The 18,590-nt window shown below is 39.5% G+C and overlaps 1 protein-coding gene across 2 annotated transcripts in view; it reads left to right on the top strand.

The window, feature by feature from the left end:
* Positions 1 to 18,275, top strand: part of CMYA5 (cardiomyopathy associated 5) — a 97,707-nt gene extending 79,432 nt beyond the window's left edge. For both annotated transcript variants that reach the window (XM_060761608.2, XM_060761609.2), the window contains exons 10-13: positions 5,878 to 6,011; positions 8,614 to 8,713; positions 11,157 to 11,330; positions 17,287 to 18,275. In XM_060761608.2, the coding sequence (XP_060617591.2) occupies positions 5,878 to 6,011; positions 8,614 to 8,713; positions 11,157 to 11,330; positions 17,287 to 17,539 (661 nt within the window). In that variant the 3' untranslated portion in view covers positions 17,540 to 18,275. The remainder of the gene's footprint in view (positions 1 to 5,877; positions 6,012 to 8,613; positions 8,714 to 11,156; positions 11,331 to 17,286) is intronic.
* Positions 18,276 to 18,590: the final 315 nt, after the last annotated feature.

Raw genomic sequence — 18,590 nt, forward strand, 5'->3', positions numbered from 1 at the left:
CTGCATTAATTCTGCAGTGTGGATGCATCACCAGTGACCTTCCATAAGCTAAGTGAGATCTGAACCCTTGTCTCCCAGAGTCCATCTCCAAAACTGCTACACTGCACTGGCTCTTGATACAGCCAGATTAATTACAATATATGATAAATGTTGGTTTTCATTTTGCCAAAATGTTTGAATTATTTTAATCCTGTTTGCAACTAAGTTGTTTCCCTGGTTGCTGCTTTTGTCATCATGGTCATTTTTCTCCATTTCTGCCCTCCCTGTCCTTGGCCTTATTTGCCTGCTTTGCTGTTTCCTACAATTGACTGCAGTGGTTTTATTTACGGACTTCTGTAATGTCCTCACAGCAGACATTGTGCTGAGGTGACTTTGAGAAAAAGACATCTTGGGTCATTCCAATCAGAATAAATGGTAGTGAGAGGCGAAAAGATTAGGACAAGGACAGTAAGGACAAGGTAGAGTAAACAAAATTATACAGACAGCATCACTGTAATACTATGAATGCATTCAAAATGAGTTCATTCCAAGGGAGAAATGGGCCAGTTGGCCCACACTGCCCAAACTCTCCTCCTTTTGGGATAAAATCTGAGTTAACAATGAGTGCTTCCTATCCTCTTCCTTGAACAAACTTTCCTCCAGTTTTTCCTACCAACTTGCTCACATTTCCTTTCCAAGTGGGATGATAGAGAAAAATAAGGAGAACCTAGGAGGAAAGTCGTTATTTCTTTCCTTCACTTAGAGGAGATGATTAGCATCTCTTGAGATGATGGGAAATGCCTAGAGCTGAAGTGCAAAACACCCGGAGGACCGAAGGTTAGGAACCACTGCTAGGTAATAGTTTTCCACATAGGTATTTAAACTTCATGTGATTAAAATTAGCATTGGATTGTGACTCTAAAAACCTGGGTTCAGTTCCTCACTTGGTCATGAATACCTACTGGGTGACCTTGGGTGTATCATATATCCTTACCTTCAGAAAAACCTGTGTTTGTTGTTTATTTGTCCAGTCACTTCCAACTTTTTGTGACCTCATGGACCAACTCATGTCAGAGCTCCCTGTTGGCTGTCACCACCCCCAGCTCCTTCAAGGTCAAGCCATTCATTTCAAGGATACCATCTATCCATCTTGCCCTTGGTTGTCCCCTCTTCCTTTTTCCTTCCATTCTCCCCAGCATCATTATCTTCTCAAAGCTTTCCTGTCTTCTCATTATGTGGCCAACGTACTTCATCTTTGCCTCTTAATATCCTTCCCTCCAGTGAGCAGCTGGGCATTATTTCCTGAAGTTAGAATTGGTTGGATCTTCTTGCGGTCCAAGGCACTCACAGAATTTTCATCCAACACCACAGTTCAAAAGAGTCTGTCTTCCTTCACTCAGCCTTCCTTATGGTCCAGCTCTCACATCCATAGATTACTAGGGGGAATACCATTGCTTTAACTATGTGGATCTTCGTTGCCAGTTAGATTAGTTTTAAGATCACCATAAGTCAAAAATGACTTAAAGGTACACTACAATTACCTGTAGGAATAGACGACTGTGCTAATTTCAGTTGTGCTCAGTTTTTCATTTTTTTAAAAAAAAAACCTCTAAAACTTGATGTATCCTGGACTTTGATATTATTTGATATTATTTTTCAAAAGTCTGTATGAAAATCCCCTTGAAATGTGTACACATTACTCTTTGTGCCTTCTGTGCAATTTTGCCCAATATACTCATATATTAATATACTTATATGCTAGGAACTTTTTATGTTCCTAATATAGTGCCTTGTTTAAAATACATTTTTGTTAATGATGAGTACAAGTGTTCTTAAAATTCATGCATTCTATGTAGGGTTTCTTCAATTGAAGAACTCCATTGCAAGCTCTGGGAAAATACAAACTTAGGATAGCTCAAGTTCAATGTGTGCCTTTGTTTAAAAATAAACAATTTAGAAAGTTTGCATTAACTTGTGAACCAAACCTATTTCTCCCTCTAGTTCCTTGTCAGGGCTATGAGGTCACATTGTGCATTGATATGCTAGTGCCTCCACTGACTTTGGTTACATATGATTATGCCTTTATTGTACTGATTCTAGGATAAAGGTGATTGAGACTATAAAGAAGTTCAGCTCGGTTCAGATTATAAGAGAATCTGAGAGTCTTTGAAATCCACTCTGCCTAAAAACACTCCTCTTTGAAGTTTGGATACGTTTTAACCTTTTCCGGTTCTTTTCTTGAATAAGAAAAGGACATAATAAAAGACATATTGTGAATAAATGAGACGTCTATTTATGTAGCGGCCAATCCTTCAAAGCTCTGTGATGCAGAACTGTAGCTTGTGATTGTTCAGCAAAAGGAATGCAAAAGAGGATTGTGAACAAGGTGTAATTCTAAAAAAGAAAGAAAGAAATGTACATTAACTGCTCCTCATTCTTCAGTTTCTACTGCTACCTGGTGGAAGGCTGGTGAAAAAACAGCTCCTAAGGTTTAAATAAGGCATTGGTTTTTAAGTGGACTGAGATGACATGAATGGGTTCTGTTAGGCTTGTTGTGGACACACATTTTTTTCTTTTTTCTCAGTGTTTCCTTCAGATCAAGTAGGTTTATAGGATTTTGGAACATCCCAAAAATAACTCAGAGTAATGGTTTATACACAACATGGGAACAATCCCTGTTTCAAACTGCCAGGAACCATCTGGAATAACCACCTGATCATCAATGTTTCCATGCTGTTTTGTGAAATTATTGTCAGTCTTCCATATACATACTTTAAGATCATAATAGTTGAAGAGGAAAATTAAACAGGACACAATCCATTCTACTGCAATGCCTGTGGTTCCATGTGTATGGGATGATCAAGGCTCCAGATCATGTGGCAGCATTAGTAAGTGTAGATGCTAAGTACCAAGGCTTGCTGCATGCAGAATGGTTGCACGTGGGGACCCAAGAGGAAAGGTGTAGTGCATCCATCCGTCTTCTTGTATTGGTGAGGAGTTATTATTATTATTATTATTATTATTATTATTTATACCCAATTTATCTCCCCTAAGGGGACTCAAAGCAGCTTGACATCATAGCAATAGTATACAATTTAAAATATATAAATATACAAACATTAAAACAGTTAAACACAAATAGCACTAAAAATTCACAATTAAAATCCATTAAACCATCTTCAAAGTTAAAAATCACAGCACCCTGTGACTAGATCTTAAACACCTTCTTCTTTAAAAGCCTGTGTAAATAAAAAGGTTTTAGCTTGCCACTGGAAGTACAGCAGGGAGAGGGACATTGTGACTTCCCTGGGTAGGGAGTTCCAGAGTCAAGGACAGCAACCAAGGAGGCCCGCTCTCTCGTTCTCAACAACCAGGCTTGAGCTGGAGGTGGAACCAAGAGAAGGGCTCTCCTGAAAATCTCAGGACCCAGGTGGTTTCGTACAAGGGGATGCAGTCAGCCAAATAGTCTGCACCTGAACTGTCTAGGGATTTAAAGGTCATAATCAGCACTTTGAATTGTGCCCAGTAACAAACTAGCAGCCAGTGGAGCTGCTGCAGGAGGGGGGGGGGGTTGTCTGCTTCCTATAGCCAGCCCCAGTTTGCAACCTGGCTGCAGCTCTTTGGACCAGCTGAAGTCTCCAAGCACTCTTCAGAGGCAGCCCCACATAGAGCATGTTATAGTAATCCAGGCTGGATGTAACTAAGGCATGTATCACCATGACCAGATCTGGCTTTTCAAGGAATGGGCACAGTTGGCAAAGGCCCTCCGGCCAATGCCAAAACCTGAGCCTCCAGGTTCAGTGCCAAGTCCAGGAAGACTCCCAAACTGCAGACTTGTGTCTTCAGGGGGAGTGTAACCCCATCCAACACAAGCTGGATCCCTATTTCCTGATCTGCCTTACGACTGACCACGAGCACCTCTGTCTTGTCTGGATTAAGTTTCGGTTTGTTTGCCCTCATCCAGTCCATTACTGATGACAGGCACTAGTTTAAGGTTAGAACAGCTTCCTTGGAATTAGGTGGAAAGGAGTAGTAGAGTTGGGTGTCATCCCCATATAGGTGGCATTGCACTCCGAAACTTTGGATGACCTCTCCCAGTGGTTTCATGTATATATTAAACAGCATGGGGGACAAAATGGAACCCTGAGGAATGGTCAACTGTCAGGGGTTTGAATAGAAGTCCCCCAGCACCACCTTCTAGATATTTCCCTCCAAGAAGGACCAGAGCCAGTCCCATCCCAGTGAGACAACCCAGAAGGATACCATGGTCAGGGGCAGCTCAACCCATTACGCAAAGTAAGCATTTGCAGTATAGTTGATTTTGCCCGGGGGTGCTCTTGAGGCGCTCTTGGGGAAAAATAGACCTTGACATATGCGAGTTGTAATTACTGGGATGTATAGTTCACCTACAATCAAAGAACATTCTGAACTCCAGCAATGATGGAATTGAACCAAATATGGCACACAGAACTCCCACGACAAACAGAAAATATATATCAGTGATTGGTTGGGGAGGGGGGCAAAATATTGTTTGCTTACCATTGAAAGTTACCTAGGGCCGCCTCTGACCATGGTCAATGGTATTAAAAGCCACTGAAAGATCTAGGAGAACCAACAGGGACACAAGTCATCCATCAAGGCTACCAAAGCTGTCTCTGTTCCATAGCCAGGCCTGAAACCAGGTTGAAGTGGATCTAGATAATCTGTTTCATCCAGACATCCCTGGAGGTTTTACTCTAGGAACTATCTAATATGTTGAGCCCCTATCTAGCCCCTATCTAGCCACAAAAGAGTTTCAGCACTTTGGAGAGCTACTTTAAAGTTAAGACAAAAGCTCAAGGGAGATTTACCACCGGACTCCCATGGGAGAGATCAGCTACCACTGGTTGTGGAACTTCTTGATTTAGGCTTTTCTTGGGAGGATTATTGAGTCCCCAGATTTTATGCCACCACCACTCCTTGCAGCATACACATCCTTGTGGAAATCATCTCTTATCAGATGTACATTAAATTAAAGAATTGCACTCTGGATAATTATAGTCTGCTCTCCCATTTGCTGGGGTTGAAGACATAGGATACCAGCAAAAGTGGGGAAATGGCAAATAAATAAATAAATAACACTTTTTAAAACCCGACAACACCTCTCTGGGAATCTCTAAGTCCTCCAGCAGTACTCTATAGTCAACTTCCAGTGAAAGAAACATACTGGAAGACCTAAGCCCCTTCCACATAGCTGAATAACTTCCCACATTATCTGCTTTGAACTGGAATATGTATATGGCAGTGTGAACTTTGATAACCCACTTCAAAGCAGATATTGTGGGTTATTCTGCCTTGATATTCTGGGTTATATGGCTGTGTGGAAGGGTCCCTAGAGATCCCTAGAAATAATATTTTAATCAAATCTGCAAATAATCAAATTTGCAAAAGTAAACCCGCAAATGTGGAGGGCTAACTGTACTTTTATCGTATATAGAAATGTTCTATAGCAGTGTTTTTAGGCCATATGATGTCAGGATTAATAGCTATTTTTGTTTCCATTGTGTCAAGTATTGCTACTGTATTCATGACCATTGGCTACAACTGGTCCCTCCCCATTATTTCCTGGAAACTCAGAAGGGAGCAGCACCAACACAGGGACTACTGCTTTGAGTAACACTGCAATATAGATTTGATTACTTTTCCATTTTATGTTTTGCTTTGCTTTTCTGAGTTGAATGTCATGCATTTATATCAATAACATGTATTTTTATTTTTTAAATCCCCATGAGTTGCTTCTTTCCTTTGTGAATTTTTTTATCTGTTTTCCTGTTAGGAGAAGAAAAGCAGCCTGAGAAATGGGATGATTTTTTTTTCCAAAGGAAAAACAGTCATGGATATTGTTGCTTTTTTCCCCAGATCTCTAGCTGGCATTAAAAGACCTGAAATGAAAGTTCATCTAGAACCCAATGTAAATTATTTCTTCTACGTGAGAGCAGTGAATGTCTTTGGAACGAGTGACCAGAGTGAAGCCGCTCTCATTTCAACAAAAGGTAGACAAATAGTCTCTCTAACCAGTGTGAGTTTTGGAGAAAAGAGGAAGTATGCACAAATAGAACAAGTTTCTGTATTTAGCTTCAGGAAATATTCAGGAGCACTCGGTGTCGCAGTGTGTTAAATCACTTGGCTGCTGAGTTTGTTGACTGAAAGGCTGCAGGTTTGAATCCGGGGAGCGACATGAGCTTCCTCTGTCAGCCCCAGCTTCTGACAGTTCAAAAATATGCAAATGTGAATACATCAATAGGTACCGCTCTTGTGGGTAGGTAATGGCGCTCCATGTAGTCATGCCCTTGGAGGTGTCTACGGACAACGCTGGCTCTTTGGCTTAGACATGGAGATGAGCACCCACCCCCAGAGTTGGATACAACTGGACTTAATGTCAGGGGAAAACCTTTACCTTAAATGTTCAGTGCATTCAGATTTGGGAAGAGCCCAACTCTTATATGACCTTCACACTTATTAGGTTTTATGAAAATGTGATTAAGAAAAAACAGACTGTGTTGTACTTTGCATTTGTAACCATGTCCTTACAATGCAATGCATATGCAACAAGAACAGCAAGCACCTTGAAAGCAGATGTGTGGACTGTACGCAACATTGGACAACAGATGCACATTTATGGCACAGAAAAGAGACTGTGCAGCAAAGTTCCTCTGCTCCCCAGAACAATTCAAGGAGAAACTATACACAAATCAAATCAAATGTTACAACCATAACCTTGCCTGCCTGGATTGGCTGCATTTTGTGTGAATAGATGAATGAGTGAAAGATACATGGTTACATTTGTTGTGTTGCAAATCACTGTTGTTAGTCTTCAGGAGGATTTTTTAAACCCATACATGCACAGAGAGAAATGCTTTCCCATCATCTAAGTCAAAACACGTAAGTACAGATTTAGACAGAAAAAAACATGCAAATGTTGTATCAAAAGATATGTTACACTTTTGGAAATTATTTGGTCCCTCGTCACTTATTAAAAACATTATTAATGTAATAAATTTAGAGACTGATTATGAAAAGTTAGTGGAAGATGTTGTCTTGACATTATGCCCACATGTAGAGAGAGGAACATTAAATCTGGGTACAAAGGCTTTGGTTTAACACTACTCAGAGCAACCCCAGAATTTTCTGCTGTATTTAATATTATCTGCTGTTTCCCCCTAATTACCCCTTTTAGTGTTGCGGCTATGTAAAATGCAGTTGATTGGTGTCAGTGAAACTTGGTCTTGGAAAGGGTACTATCAGTTTCGTGGATACAGAGCCGGAGGAATAAGAAGTGTGTGCAGCTACTATTTTACTTTAACTGCTATAGTAGAGTCCTATGGAATTCTGGGATTTGCAGTTTAGGAGCGGTAATTAAGATTCTCAGCCAGAGTCCCTGAGCCTCACTAAATAACAAACCTCAAAATTTCATTGGATGTAGGCATGGCAATTGAAGTGGAATAGTAGCACTATAGCAGTGCAGCATGTTAAAGGAGCCCCTGGTAGCACAATGGGTTAAACCCTTGTGCTGGCAGGATTGAAAACCAACAGGTTGCAGGTTCGAATCTGGGGAGAGCATGGATGAGCTCCCTCTGTCAGCTCCAGCTTCCCCTGCAGGGACATGAGAAAACTCTCCTACAAGGAAGGTAAAGTATCACGACATCCTGATGTCCCCTGGGGAACGTCCTTGCAGATGGCCAATTATTTCACACCAGAAGTGATTTGCAGTTTCTCAAGTCGCTCCTGACATGAAAAAAGTGCAATGTGTTGATGCTTTAAGTATAGATTCAGTGCTTAAGAATTATGCATGTCTATCAGTGGGGTTGTGTATATTCAATTTGTGTCCTTCCAGATGTTGTTGGACTGCAACTCTGAGTTGTCCCAAGCTGGTACTGTGAATGGTGAAGCCATCTTAATGGGAATTGCAGCCCAACAACATTAAGAAAGAAGGCTACAAATTTTTCACCACTGCCAAATGGAAGTGTTCAAATGCCAAAATTTACCAAATTCGAATGAGCTCTTTAACCTAGGGCCCTTCCACACAGCCATATAACCCAGAATATTAAGGCAGATTCTGGGATTCTGCTTTGAACTGGTTTATTTGATTCCACACTGCCATATAATCCAGTTCAATGTGGATTTTATAGAGCTGTGTGGAAGGGGCCCCAGACGATGGTGGACTACAAATCCTAGAATATCTCATACCTGGCTATGGGGAGTAGGCTGATGGGAGGTGCAGTTCATCAACATCAGGAGGGCCACCCTTTGCCTGCCACTGTCTAATAAAAACATCTCGTACAAAACCATTGGATGAGTCTCATGAAGAGGAAGTCTACAATGGAGTAACAGCTTTTCCTCCCATAGTCCTCTTCTGCCCTGTGTCTAGACAGGAGCATTCACTGCCCACAGATATTTGAATGAGAGCATTGTTAAATGCAAAAAGTGGCATTCTCCTTTATTTCAAAAGGAATTCTGAATGATTTCAAGTCAGTTGTGAAGGGCATTGTTTCACTGACTGGGATTTTTGTAATTAAGATTTATATGATTCACTACAAACTGTCATTGCAATCATTTCTGAAATGATGTTTATTTCTTCCCTATGAATCACAATAGGAACTAGATTTCACATAATGAAAGGAACAGCTCACCCTGCATTTCAAGTGTCTCCAAACGGAACCATGATATGCCTTCCTGAGGACACAGAACTCCCCAAGTAAGGAATGCTCATATTTACTTTCAAAATTATTGACCATTATTCTAAAGGTGAAGCAAGGAGTGTTACATAAAGTGTGCATTAAAGGTGTTCTTTAAAAAAAATACAAGGAGGGCAGAGATTGGTATGTGTGCATCTTCTTTTCAATTTCTTTTAGTTCGCGTTACTGTGTGTTTTGAGATTTGTCTTCTTTTATTGAACCTTATTAAAACAAGGCCACTAAGCTACCTGCTTACAATGCTTAACTGGAGGAAAGTCTTGTTTTTGGTGTTGCTGAACCTCTTGAGTTTAAAGATGAAACACCACACAATAAATGTTGGATCATACTTACTTACTTAGGCGATCCCTCATTGTCTGAGTTTATGGCCTTCCAAGTGTAGGATCTTGGCAGTGGATTCGTAGGTGACTGTACAGCCCTATTCTAGACCTAATGTTCTTCAACAGTGAGGACATTGGTTTCCAGGTGGAAGATGGTTCCAGTCAGAGTTGGCTTGATGCGCCTTCCTCTTGGCACATTTCTCCCTTTCACCATCCATTCGTGCCTCTTCAAATTCCACAGCACTGCTAGTCACAGCTGACCTCCAGTTAGAGTGCTCAAGGGCCAGGGCTTCCTAGTTCTCGGTGTCTATGCCACAGTTTTTAAGCTTAGCTTTAAACCCATCTTTAAACATTACATTTTCTGTTCTTGGGTTTGGAGTATAGTAACTGCTTTGGGAGATGGTGATCTGCCATTTGGACAACGTGGCCAGTCCAGCGAAGTTGATGGCATAGGAACATTGCTTCCTAGAATCATAGTGGTCTTTGCTTCTTCCAGCATGCTGACATTTGTCCACCTGTCTTCCCAAGAGATTTGCAGGAGTTTTCAGAGGCAACACTGATGGAATCATTCCAGGAGTTGGGTGTGACGTCTGTAGACAGTCCACATTTCATAGGCATATAACAGGGTTGGAAGGACAATAGCTTTATAAACAAGCACCTTGGTATCCCTATGGATGTCCCGATCCTCAAACACTCTGCTTCGTTCAGAAAAATGCTGCATTAGCAGAGCTCAGGTGGTGTTGTATTTCAGTGTCAATGTTTAAGGTCTTCAGGAGAGGCCCTGCTCTTGATCCCACCCTTAACATAAACATGATTGATGGGGATGAGAGACAGGGCCTTCTCAGTAGTGACCCCCCGCCTATGGAACACCTTCCCTAGAGATAGCAGATTGGCCACCTCCCTCTTGACTTTTAGAAGGAAAATCAAGACCTGGTTATGGGACCAAGCATTTGATCAGTGAGTAGTAAGTGGAAGAAGATCACACAACTTATGGCAATGAATTGACCCAGATTGGTTTTTGGATTTCGATTTTAATTGATGTGCCTTAATTAATTGTTGTAATTGTTGTTTTAATTTTTAATATTTTGATTGTACTATCATTGTTTTTATAATGCTAGCATCGTATGATGCTTCTGGGGGGAGAAGGGCGGGGTATAAATATAGGAAATAAATAAATAAAATAAATGTTGACTTTTGTGGTGAGGTGGCTGCCAAGGTAGCAAAAATGGTCAACATTTTCTAACATTACACCATTAAGTTGAATTCCTGGCATTGCAGAGGGGTTGGCTGTTGATTGCTGGAAGAGCACTTTTCTCAATGTTCAATGAGAGGCCGAGCTTCTTGTACATTTCTGCAAAAGTGTTTAGAGTCAATGTCCGTTTGGATGTATTTTGAGGAAGGGACATGGCTTGCATCTTTCTGGATTCTATTGCATCCAATTCCATTTCTACAGCTGTATAAATAAATATACTGTATAACCGAAGGCTTTAATATCACTGTGTGCTGCATCTGAAGAAATGGGTTCATATCCATGAAAGCTCATACTAAAATAAAAACTAGTTAGTCTTAAAGGCTAACAGAAGAAGGAACAGTATAGCATAGTATTTTATCTTCCTTCCAGTGAAGTATTTCATTAGATAGGTAGCTTTGGGGAAATAATTTCCTGGACATAGCTGTACCATAAAGGCAGTAGATCCCATCTGATCTTAGAAGCTAAGCCAAACCATCCCTAGATGGTACTTAGATGGGAGAGTGACAAAGAAAACCAAGTCCTGTAAGCTGTATTTCAGAGGAAGGAACAGGCAAAACCACCTTGTCTAAGAACCCCCTACGAATTTCATGGGGTCGCCATAAGTCAACCAGCAACTTGAAGGCAAATACAGAGTCTCAAAGGTACTGCCACATTCATTTCCCTTTCCTTCTTCTTTTTAATGCAGCAAAGGACCGACACAGCTGCATCTCTAAAAACTCTTTAAATGTAAAAGAATGCTGACTGCTTTTGATAGGGCTGAAATCTCTCAATCATATCAGATTTTTTTGTGTGTGTGCATGTGCATTAAGTTTTTGTTTGACGTTGGCCAATATACTGAGACTCTACCCTTGCCTCTCCCATCTCTGTGTGTAGCGGCTCACCTGTATTAGGTGAGCTCTTGCCTGCTCAAGGATGGCATTACTGGGAAACCACTGTGAATGGCTGTGCAGCTTTCAAGGTTGGGATCTGTTATTCCTCTCCATCACATGGCAGTAACCTGGGACAGAACAATGCTTCCTGGTGTTTGCATCATTCTAGTAAAGAAAGGTAAGGAAAGGAAGTCCATTCTAGAAAAAAAGTTGAGAAATTACATGCTCTTTCTAAGAAAATTGTTTGGGTTTCCCAGACATCCTTTGACTCCATATCCCTTTTTTGTGTATTGTTTTTACTTGTAGACCACTAGACTGTTGTTGTTTAAATACAATTCACGGGCAGTGTTTATACAAGGTAATGTTGCCCAGATACACAGGAAACACTATTTGATTTGTGAGTTATTTTTTTTCACCTATAAGACAGTTGGCATGGGGCCACTCAAGTTTAGCATTGCAGTGAATAATAATAAGACAGGGGGGTCTTTGATATCTGTTGCAGTTGGTTCAAAGGACCTGTGTAGATACAAAAATCCATTAATGCTGAAGTCCCATTATATGCAAAGGCATAGTAAAATGGCACCCCTTTCATAAAATGGCATAATCAAGGTTTGCTTTAATGATTTCCCCCATGGATGCAGAATCTATAGATGCAGGGAACCAACTGCAAATAGTGACACATTGGAGGGTAGGTTGGATATTATGGGAAGTGGCAAACAACAAGGTATGTATAGCACCAGAGGCACCAAAAATAAAGAGGATTGTAGAAAATGAATATAATGTTCAGATATATGAGTGTGTGTGTGTGTGTGTGTGTATGTATGTGTGTGTGTGTGTGTGTGTGTGTGTGTGTATATATGAGAGAGAGAGAGAGAGAGCTGGAATTAAGATCATAACAAGAATGTCAACAGAAGACAAATAGCAATAATAAAAAACACCAAACAATATAGATAATGTATAACAACATTAATGGCATTATGGGTAATGGCTAATGACATTCTTCCAGGTAACATCCATTTCAATTTCAAGGGCTCATTCAGATTGCAATGAGTGTTTACACAAACCAATTCTAAGGACAACCCTGTATCCTAAAGATATGAAAACCTCACCTATTAATTCCACAAGAGCAGTGCTGTTACAATACATATTGTTGCAAGTGAATGGTGAGAAAAATATGTGTGCATATGCCTTCAAGTCCTATGTTGAGCTATGACAACCTGATGAATTTCACAGCATGTTCAATGGTAAAGGAACACATAGGGCTTTATCACACCATGCTGTTATACTGACATAGTGATGCAGTACTCCTGCTTTTGCCTCAACATCATTGCTCTATGGACATTGCTGCATGGAAGAGCTGCTCAACATGCAGATTTTAAGTACTGGAAATAGTTTGTTAATGACTCCCTTTTCCCATAACAATTCAGTAACCAGATCAAGTGTGGATATATCATAATGCTTTCTTCCATGAATTATCCATTGGTGGGAGCAACATAGCCAGGTTATCCCTCCCTTAAGGATTTCCAACGAAGTCTCTGACATAGAAGCCCCTGATCACTTCTGGTGCTTAGACAGGGAAAATGACTTTTGTAGTATGTGCTTCAGCCCCTCTTAACACAGGATTCAGATTTATATATTTATTTATTCATTTATTTTATTTTATTTTGTTGCTATATCATCATAATATTATAGCATGATGTATCACTGTGCCATGATTGTGTTATTACAATAGGCTTTTTAATAAATAAAAAAATAGGCAAACCAATAATGAAATGAAGGATCGGGTAGCATAGGTAATTATGCCTTTAATATAAATTTAAAATGTGCAAATAAGGCACAATAGAGAGCATCAACAATCACTTAGCCTTGTGGGAAGTGGCAAGAGAAGGTTTCAAATGGAATAACATGGTCCAAAGAAGTGGTGTGATAAGTCTCTCAGAAGTGGTTTTGCCAATTTCTTCCTCTAAACTATAGCCAAAACTTATTGTCCTTTAAATAACAGCTGTAAAGTTGTGTGAACAGTATTGGATCAATGCAGAGCCTATAATTATTATTATTATTATCATTAGTAGCAGAAGTAAAGATGGTATTAGTAGTAGTATTAATATCCTGCTTCCTCTCTCAAAGGAAATTAGAAGTGGCCAACAATGCAAAAAAAAAATGCAATTTCTAAAGTAAAACCTGCAACATATGAACCACTAAAACAAAATTAAACATAGCATTATAAAAATATATAGTTGCAATTATATAAAAACATTAAAAACTATTTAAATAGTTTAAATGTTCCCTTTTCCAACAATAGTTCCTGGAGTCCTTCAGCCATCATGGCCAGTAACCACGTTGGCTGGGGAATACTGAGAACTATACTAAAAAGTAACTTTCCTATGCTTTGGATGTACAGCATATCAGGAAGAGATGTCTACCCTTTCCGTGTGCCGTAATTCTGCCAGAAATATTTTCCTACAACCAAATAGCTTTACTATTAGATCCATGAAGTACCAACCTTTGCAACATCTCTGGGAAGGAGACCATTATAACTGTGCTGAAGTTAAATGCCATTTGCACAATCAAAACACCCAAATGGATCCATAGTAACTTCTGGATTGGAATGCTGCATGGATTTCTTGCCATGGGTCTGTCAGAGTGGCCCAAATAGGATTCCTTAACTCAGAATGGGTTAGAAGTTCAGTGTGAACTTACTAACTTCATAGCTGTAACTTGAATATGAACCAAGGCACTGAGGTCTAAATCCGTCTCTTCAAAAGCAGAAGAAAACAGAAAGGTTTGCAGAAATGTGTAAAGTGGGGAAAGGGTACATAAAAATGTGTATATTTGGAAAAATGTGTGTTTGTATATGTGTGTGTGTATTCGGTCAATGACCAGCACCAAAAAATGAACAAACATTGGAATAGGAACATATACATATAAGAAACAGTGTCAAAAGCCAAGTGGGAAAAGAGCACACATAAATGTGTATATTTGGAATTGTATACAAAAATATATGCATCTGGGAAAATGTAAACAAAAGTGCTTTCTTCAGTGGACATTTGAATTTGTACAAAATGTGTACATTTTGGGGAGAAATGAATGAAAATATATCTATGAAGTTTAGTTTATATATTTAAAAAACACACACACACAACTACAATCCAATGAGAAGCTGGATCTGACCAAAACAACAAGTGGAAAATGCAAAGCCAGTGTAAAATAGAGATCCAGAGATTTGCTCATGTGTGTTCCTAGCAAGATCACACTCTTCCTTTTCTGTCTGGTACAACTTTCATTAACTGAAATAGGAGCAGAAATTTGAGCCCCTAGAATTTGTAGCTGTAATTAATACTCCAACCACAAGACACTTGTCCTTTGCCTCATCTGATTTTTCTGTATATAGGATATATTTCTACCATAGTGGCTTCACTCGAGGTCATGCAGATGATTTAGTGGGTGACAGTGTCGGGAGAGAAAGGCATGTTCTTTTGGAGTGAATCCAGAGCTCAGGAACTCTGGATGATTGGTGCTGGAAACAGAGCTCTAATGATATACTCTCTGTCCTTTACTTTGACAGATAAGGTTACACCGTGGTGCTTTCCAGTCTTCCGCTCTCCTTAATCTGATCAGGACATTTAGTATAACAATCACAATCATCCATGGCAGTGGACTATTAATGCCGTGCCAAGTTGCCTTTCAGGGTACTGGCTTCATAAAACATAGCGGTAGTAGCACTTACCTTTACATAGCACATTTCAGGTTTCCAGAGTGCATTACTTAAATTATCTCACAAAATATTTCAATAGTGTTGTGTGGGAGGATTATAACATTAGTCTTGCAGAATTATTTGCGAGCAAATTGGGTCTGTGTATGTGTTTGGGACTGCTTTGTCTGGATGCATTCCCAAGTCTTCATTCATCCATGTATTTAAAGCAGCCACTGAAATGGTTATGTCAGACGTAGGTCAATTTCTCTTCCCCAACCTAACCACCATATAAACATAAATAATAAAGTTTCAGAGGGTTGTAAACCTGCATTGAGGTAGCCTGGATGCCACTAGATCCCCTGCAAGTTTTTTTTAGCTTGTCATGGAAATGAGCCATGTTTCCTAAAAGTTTCATTATGTCAAGGACAGAATATTTCCTGGACCAGTGGATGGGTGATGGTAATGAGAAGGAAGATCTATATATTGTGGCATCTCTGAAAAGGAGAAAGAGTAGTGGAAGATGCAAGGGGTTAATCCAGTATTAGAAAAGGATACAGTAGGCCCTCAGCTTTGCAGGGATTGGGGTGCAGGGTCCCCATAAAATTAGAAAATGTTAATAAAAAGTTCTATTTTACCCCAATTCCTCTTTAAGAATTTTTGGGTGGCTGCACCAGAAGTTGACCATAGTTGAGTCATCCTGGAGGATCTAGAGATTCCTAGGGAGAACATATTATGAAAATCATGAATAATCAAATCTACAAAAGGTAAACCCACAAATATGAGGGGCTTATTATATTTTCAAATATAATAGTATCATCTTCCCAGCCTTTAATTTTGTCTATTAAACCCCCTTTTTTTTAATAAAAAAATCAGCCCACACACAATTGGGAGCAAGCCAGCCAGGATATCACTTATGCAAGATGCAGTCCAGAATTTTTTTTTCAGAACTAGAGTCCTGTAATTTTTGAAGACTATTCCTCTGAGTATAATATACCCTTAGACTAAAAGAAAATAGAGTAAGAAACAAACACATGCTTGGCCTGTAAGTCATACCTTCCAACATTTCAGTGATAAAAACCAGGTCAAACAACATCAAAGTGTGGTCAAAATGGGAAAGTTACTAATGAGGAAGAACATAGCTGCAGCATTTTTTTCTTCATCTCTTTTCTCCCCTTTCTAAGTTAATTGAGTGCAAATTACTCTTGCACATTAAACTCAGTTTGAAGGAATTTAAAATAGTTGAATCTGGGCAGGGGAAAGGAGCAAAAGAGAAAAACTGAGAGATTTTAAAAGCGGCTGAAGAAGTTGGATGACAGAAGATTAATCTGGATTGTTTTTGGCAAAACTGGAACAGTTGGAGGGCATTTAAGGGTGCTTCCATGCAGTTCCTATAATTTGGGAGAGGACGGGTTAAAAAGGGGGGTGTGACCTGATGACATGTGTGCTAAATGTGCACTCAGTCACAGCAACGGAGGGAAAACCCATCTCAAAAATGTCCTCCTTTATCCCTCTTCCGGGAGAAAAAAATCAGATTTTCCCATGACTATGTGGCTCTGCAATCCTGCAAAGTTCGGGATTCCCTTTTTACCTCTTGTGGAGACTGCTTCCCAGCCCGTCATGGTTTTTAAAAGCCCGAAACATGGACACACAGCTGATTTTCAGCTGGTTTCAAGACAGGAGAAGCAGAGAAACATTGGAGGTCTCTGAAAGTTATTTATTTATTTATTTATTTGCTATATATATAACCCACTCTTCTCACCCCGAAGGGGACTCAGAGCGACTTACAGATTATGGCAAAATTCAATGCCATATAATACATACAATAATAAATATAACATATCAAATTATAAAACAGTCAAAACATATAAATACAATAAAACAGATTAAAAACATAATTATAATATTAAATAAGCAATTTGGGAAGGAGGGAAAATTTCCCGCCGTTATGCACTGATGTGTATATGTGCACATAGGAATTTCTCCATCTTTGTATTAGGATATTCAAATGTGCACACAGCACATAGTTGAGTGATTTTTTAAAACTTCCACCGCATGTCCCTTGTCTACCCTCCGTTTTATCCCGAGACACAGAAGGTCTGTGAGAATGGTGGGGAAAGAAAGCCCAGGACTGACAGGTCTCTGTGGGGACCTGCTCTGAGGTCTCAGGTTTGTTTGTCCTGCATATTAATCTCACGTTTTGGCGCTGTCTGGAAGTGCCCTTAAAATAAAAGAGAACAGCAATGGTGATCTGGAAGTTTATACTGGTACATAGTAACCACCAAAATAAATTTACTCTCACCAAAACATTGATCAATATCACTACAGATGTTATGTCCTCAATATTTCTATTTGCTGGCAAAGAAAATGCAGTAAAACAAACATCAGTAATAGATTGTGCTACAGATTCTTATTTACTTTTGGTTTTCTTCTCTTTTTGCAGTTTTGTGTATAAAGTGCTACACGATGGTGAGATGAGCAACGTCATTGTGACAGAGCAGCCAGCCCGGATTGGCATTCTCCTGGACTATAATGCTGGACGACTTTTATTTTTCAATGCCGAAAGAGGGCAGGTCCTGTCTGCCATCAGGCACAAATTCAACCATCCTGCTCACCCAGCCTTTGTGTTGGAGCAGCCAGGAGTGCTTAACTTGCACACAGGAATGGAATTACCCGAGTTTGTGAAGCAAAGCTAAATTAAGCCTTTGTTTTGGTCATCTTCCCCTTCCACCATCCACCTAAAATACTAGAGTTTGATACCATGTGTTTGGATTGTCTTTTTATTTATTTTTATTTTTTGCCTTCCTCTGATTCACATCAGTGCTCAGAGACTCAAAGGCCTAAGCCAAGAACTCTAGTATCGTTTCCTTCCCCAAACAGATACCTACGTGCCAAATTTCCTGCACCATTTCTCAGATTAATTTTCATTCTTGGGGGAAAATGTTTGACAAGTCAATCAAGGAAGCTCTCCTTAGGAGCAAAAAATATATGAAAACACATGTAAAACAGCCAATCAAAACTAGCCCTAAGGATTCCCTGGATGGTGACTATTCTTGCTATTTCTGTCCACTGGAGCCATGTGCCTCAAAATACACAAAACTGTAAACAAGTTAAGCACGTAAGAACAGTGTCTAGATCAAAGCAAAAGAAAACCTGTCCCAGCAACCAGGTGTCCATGGGAGGTTCCCAAAGCAGGAGATGAATTCAAGAAGACTGCTTCCATTGTCCCAATAATGGCACAATGAATTTTATACATATTTATACAGAATTTATACAGATTGGGTATCCTTTATCCAGGAAATCAAAGTGCTCCAAAATCCAAATTTGTCCACATGGATGGCTGCAAAAGTGACACTTTTGTTTTCTGGTGGTTCAGTGTACACAAATTTTATTTCATGCACAAAATTAGTAAAAATATTATGTATAAAATTACCTTCAGGTTGTGTATTATTATTATTATTATTATTATTATTATTGCCCTGCTTTTTCCTCAGAACTGAGACTCAAAGCATTTAGAAAGCAATGCAAACAAAGTGTACAAAGGTAAATATTAAAATAGAATTAAACTTATACAATTATTAAAACAAATCTATTAAAACACAAGATAGGTAGATTTTCCTTAGTAGAAATAACAAATTAGTCAGGGATAGGGTGCCTTTTCATATTATATAATATCATGCTATGATTCTGCTTCAACAATGATGGCTGTATCCTATAGGTGCCTGGAATTTGCAGATTTGATAGCAG

Source organism: Anolis sagrei, chromosome 2 (assembly GCF_037176765.1).
Source record: "Anolis sagrei isolate rAnoSag1 chromosome 2, rAnoSag1.mat, whole genome shotgun sequence".
NCBI lineage: Eukaryota > Metazoa > Chordata > Lepidosauria > Squamata > Dactyloidae > Anolis > Anolis sagrei.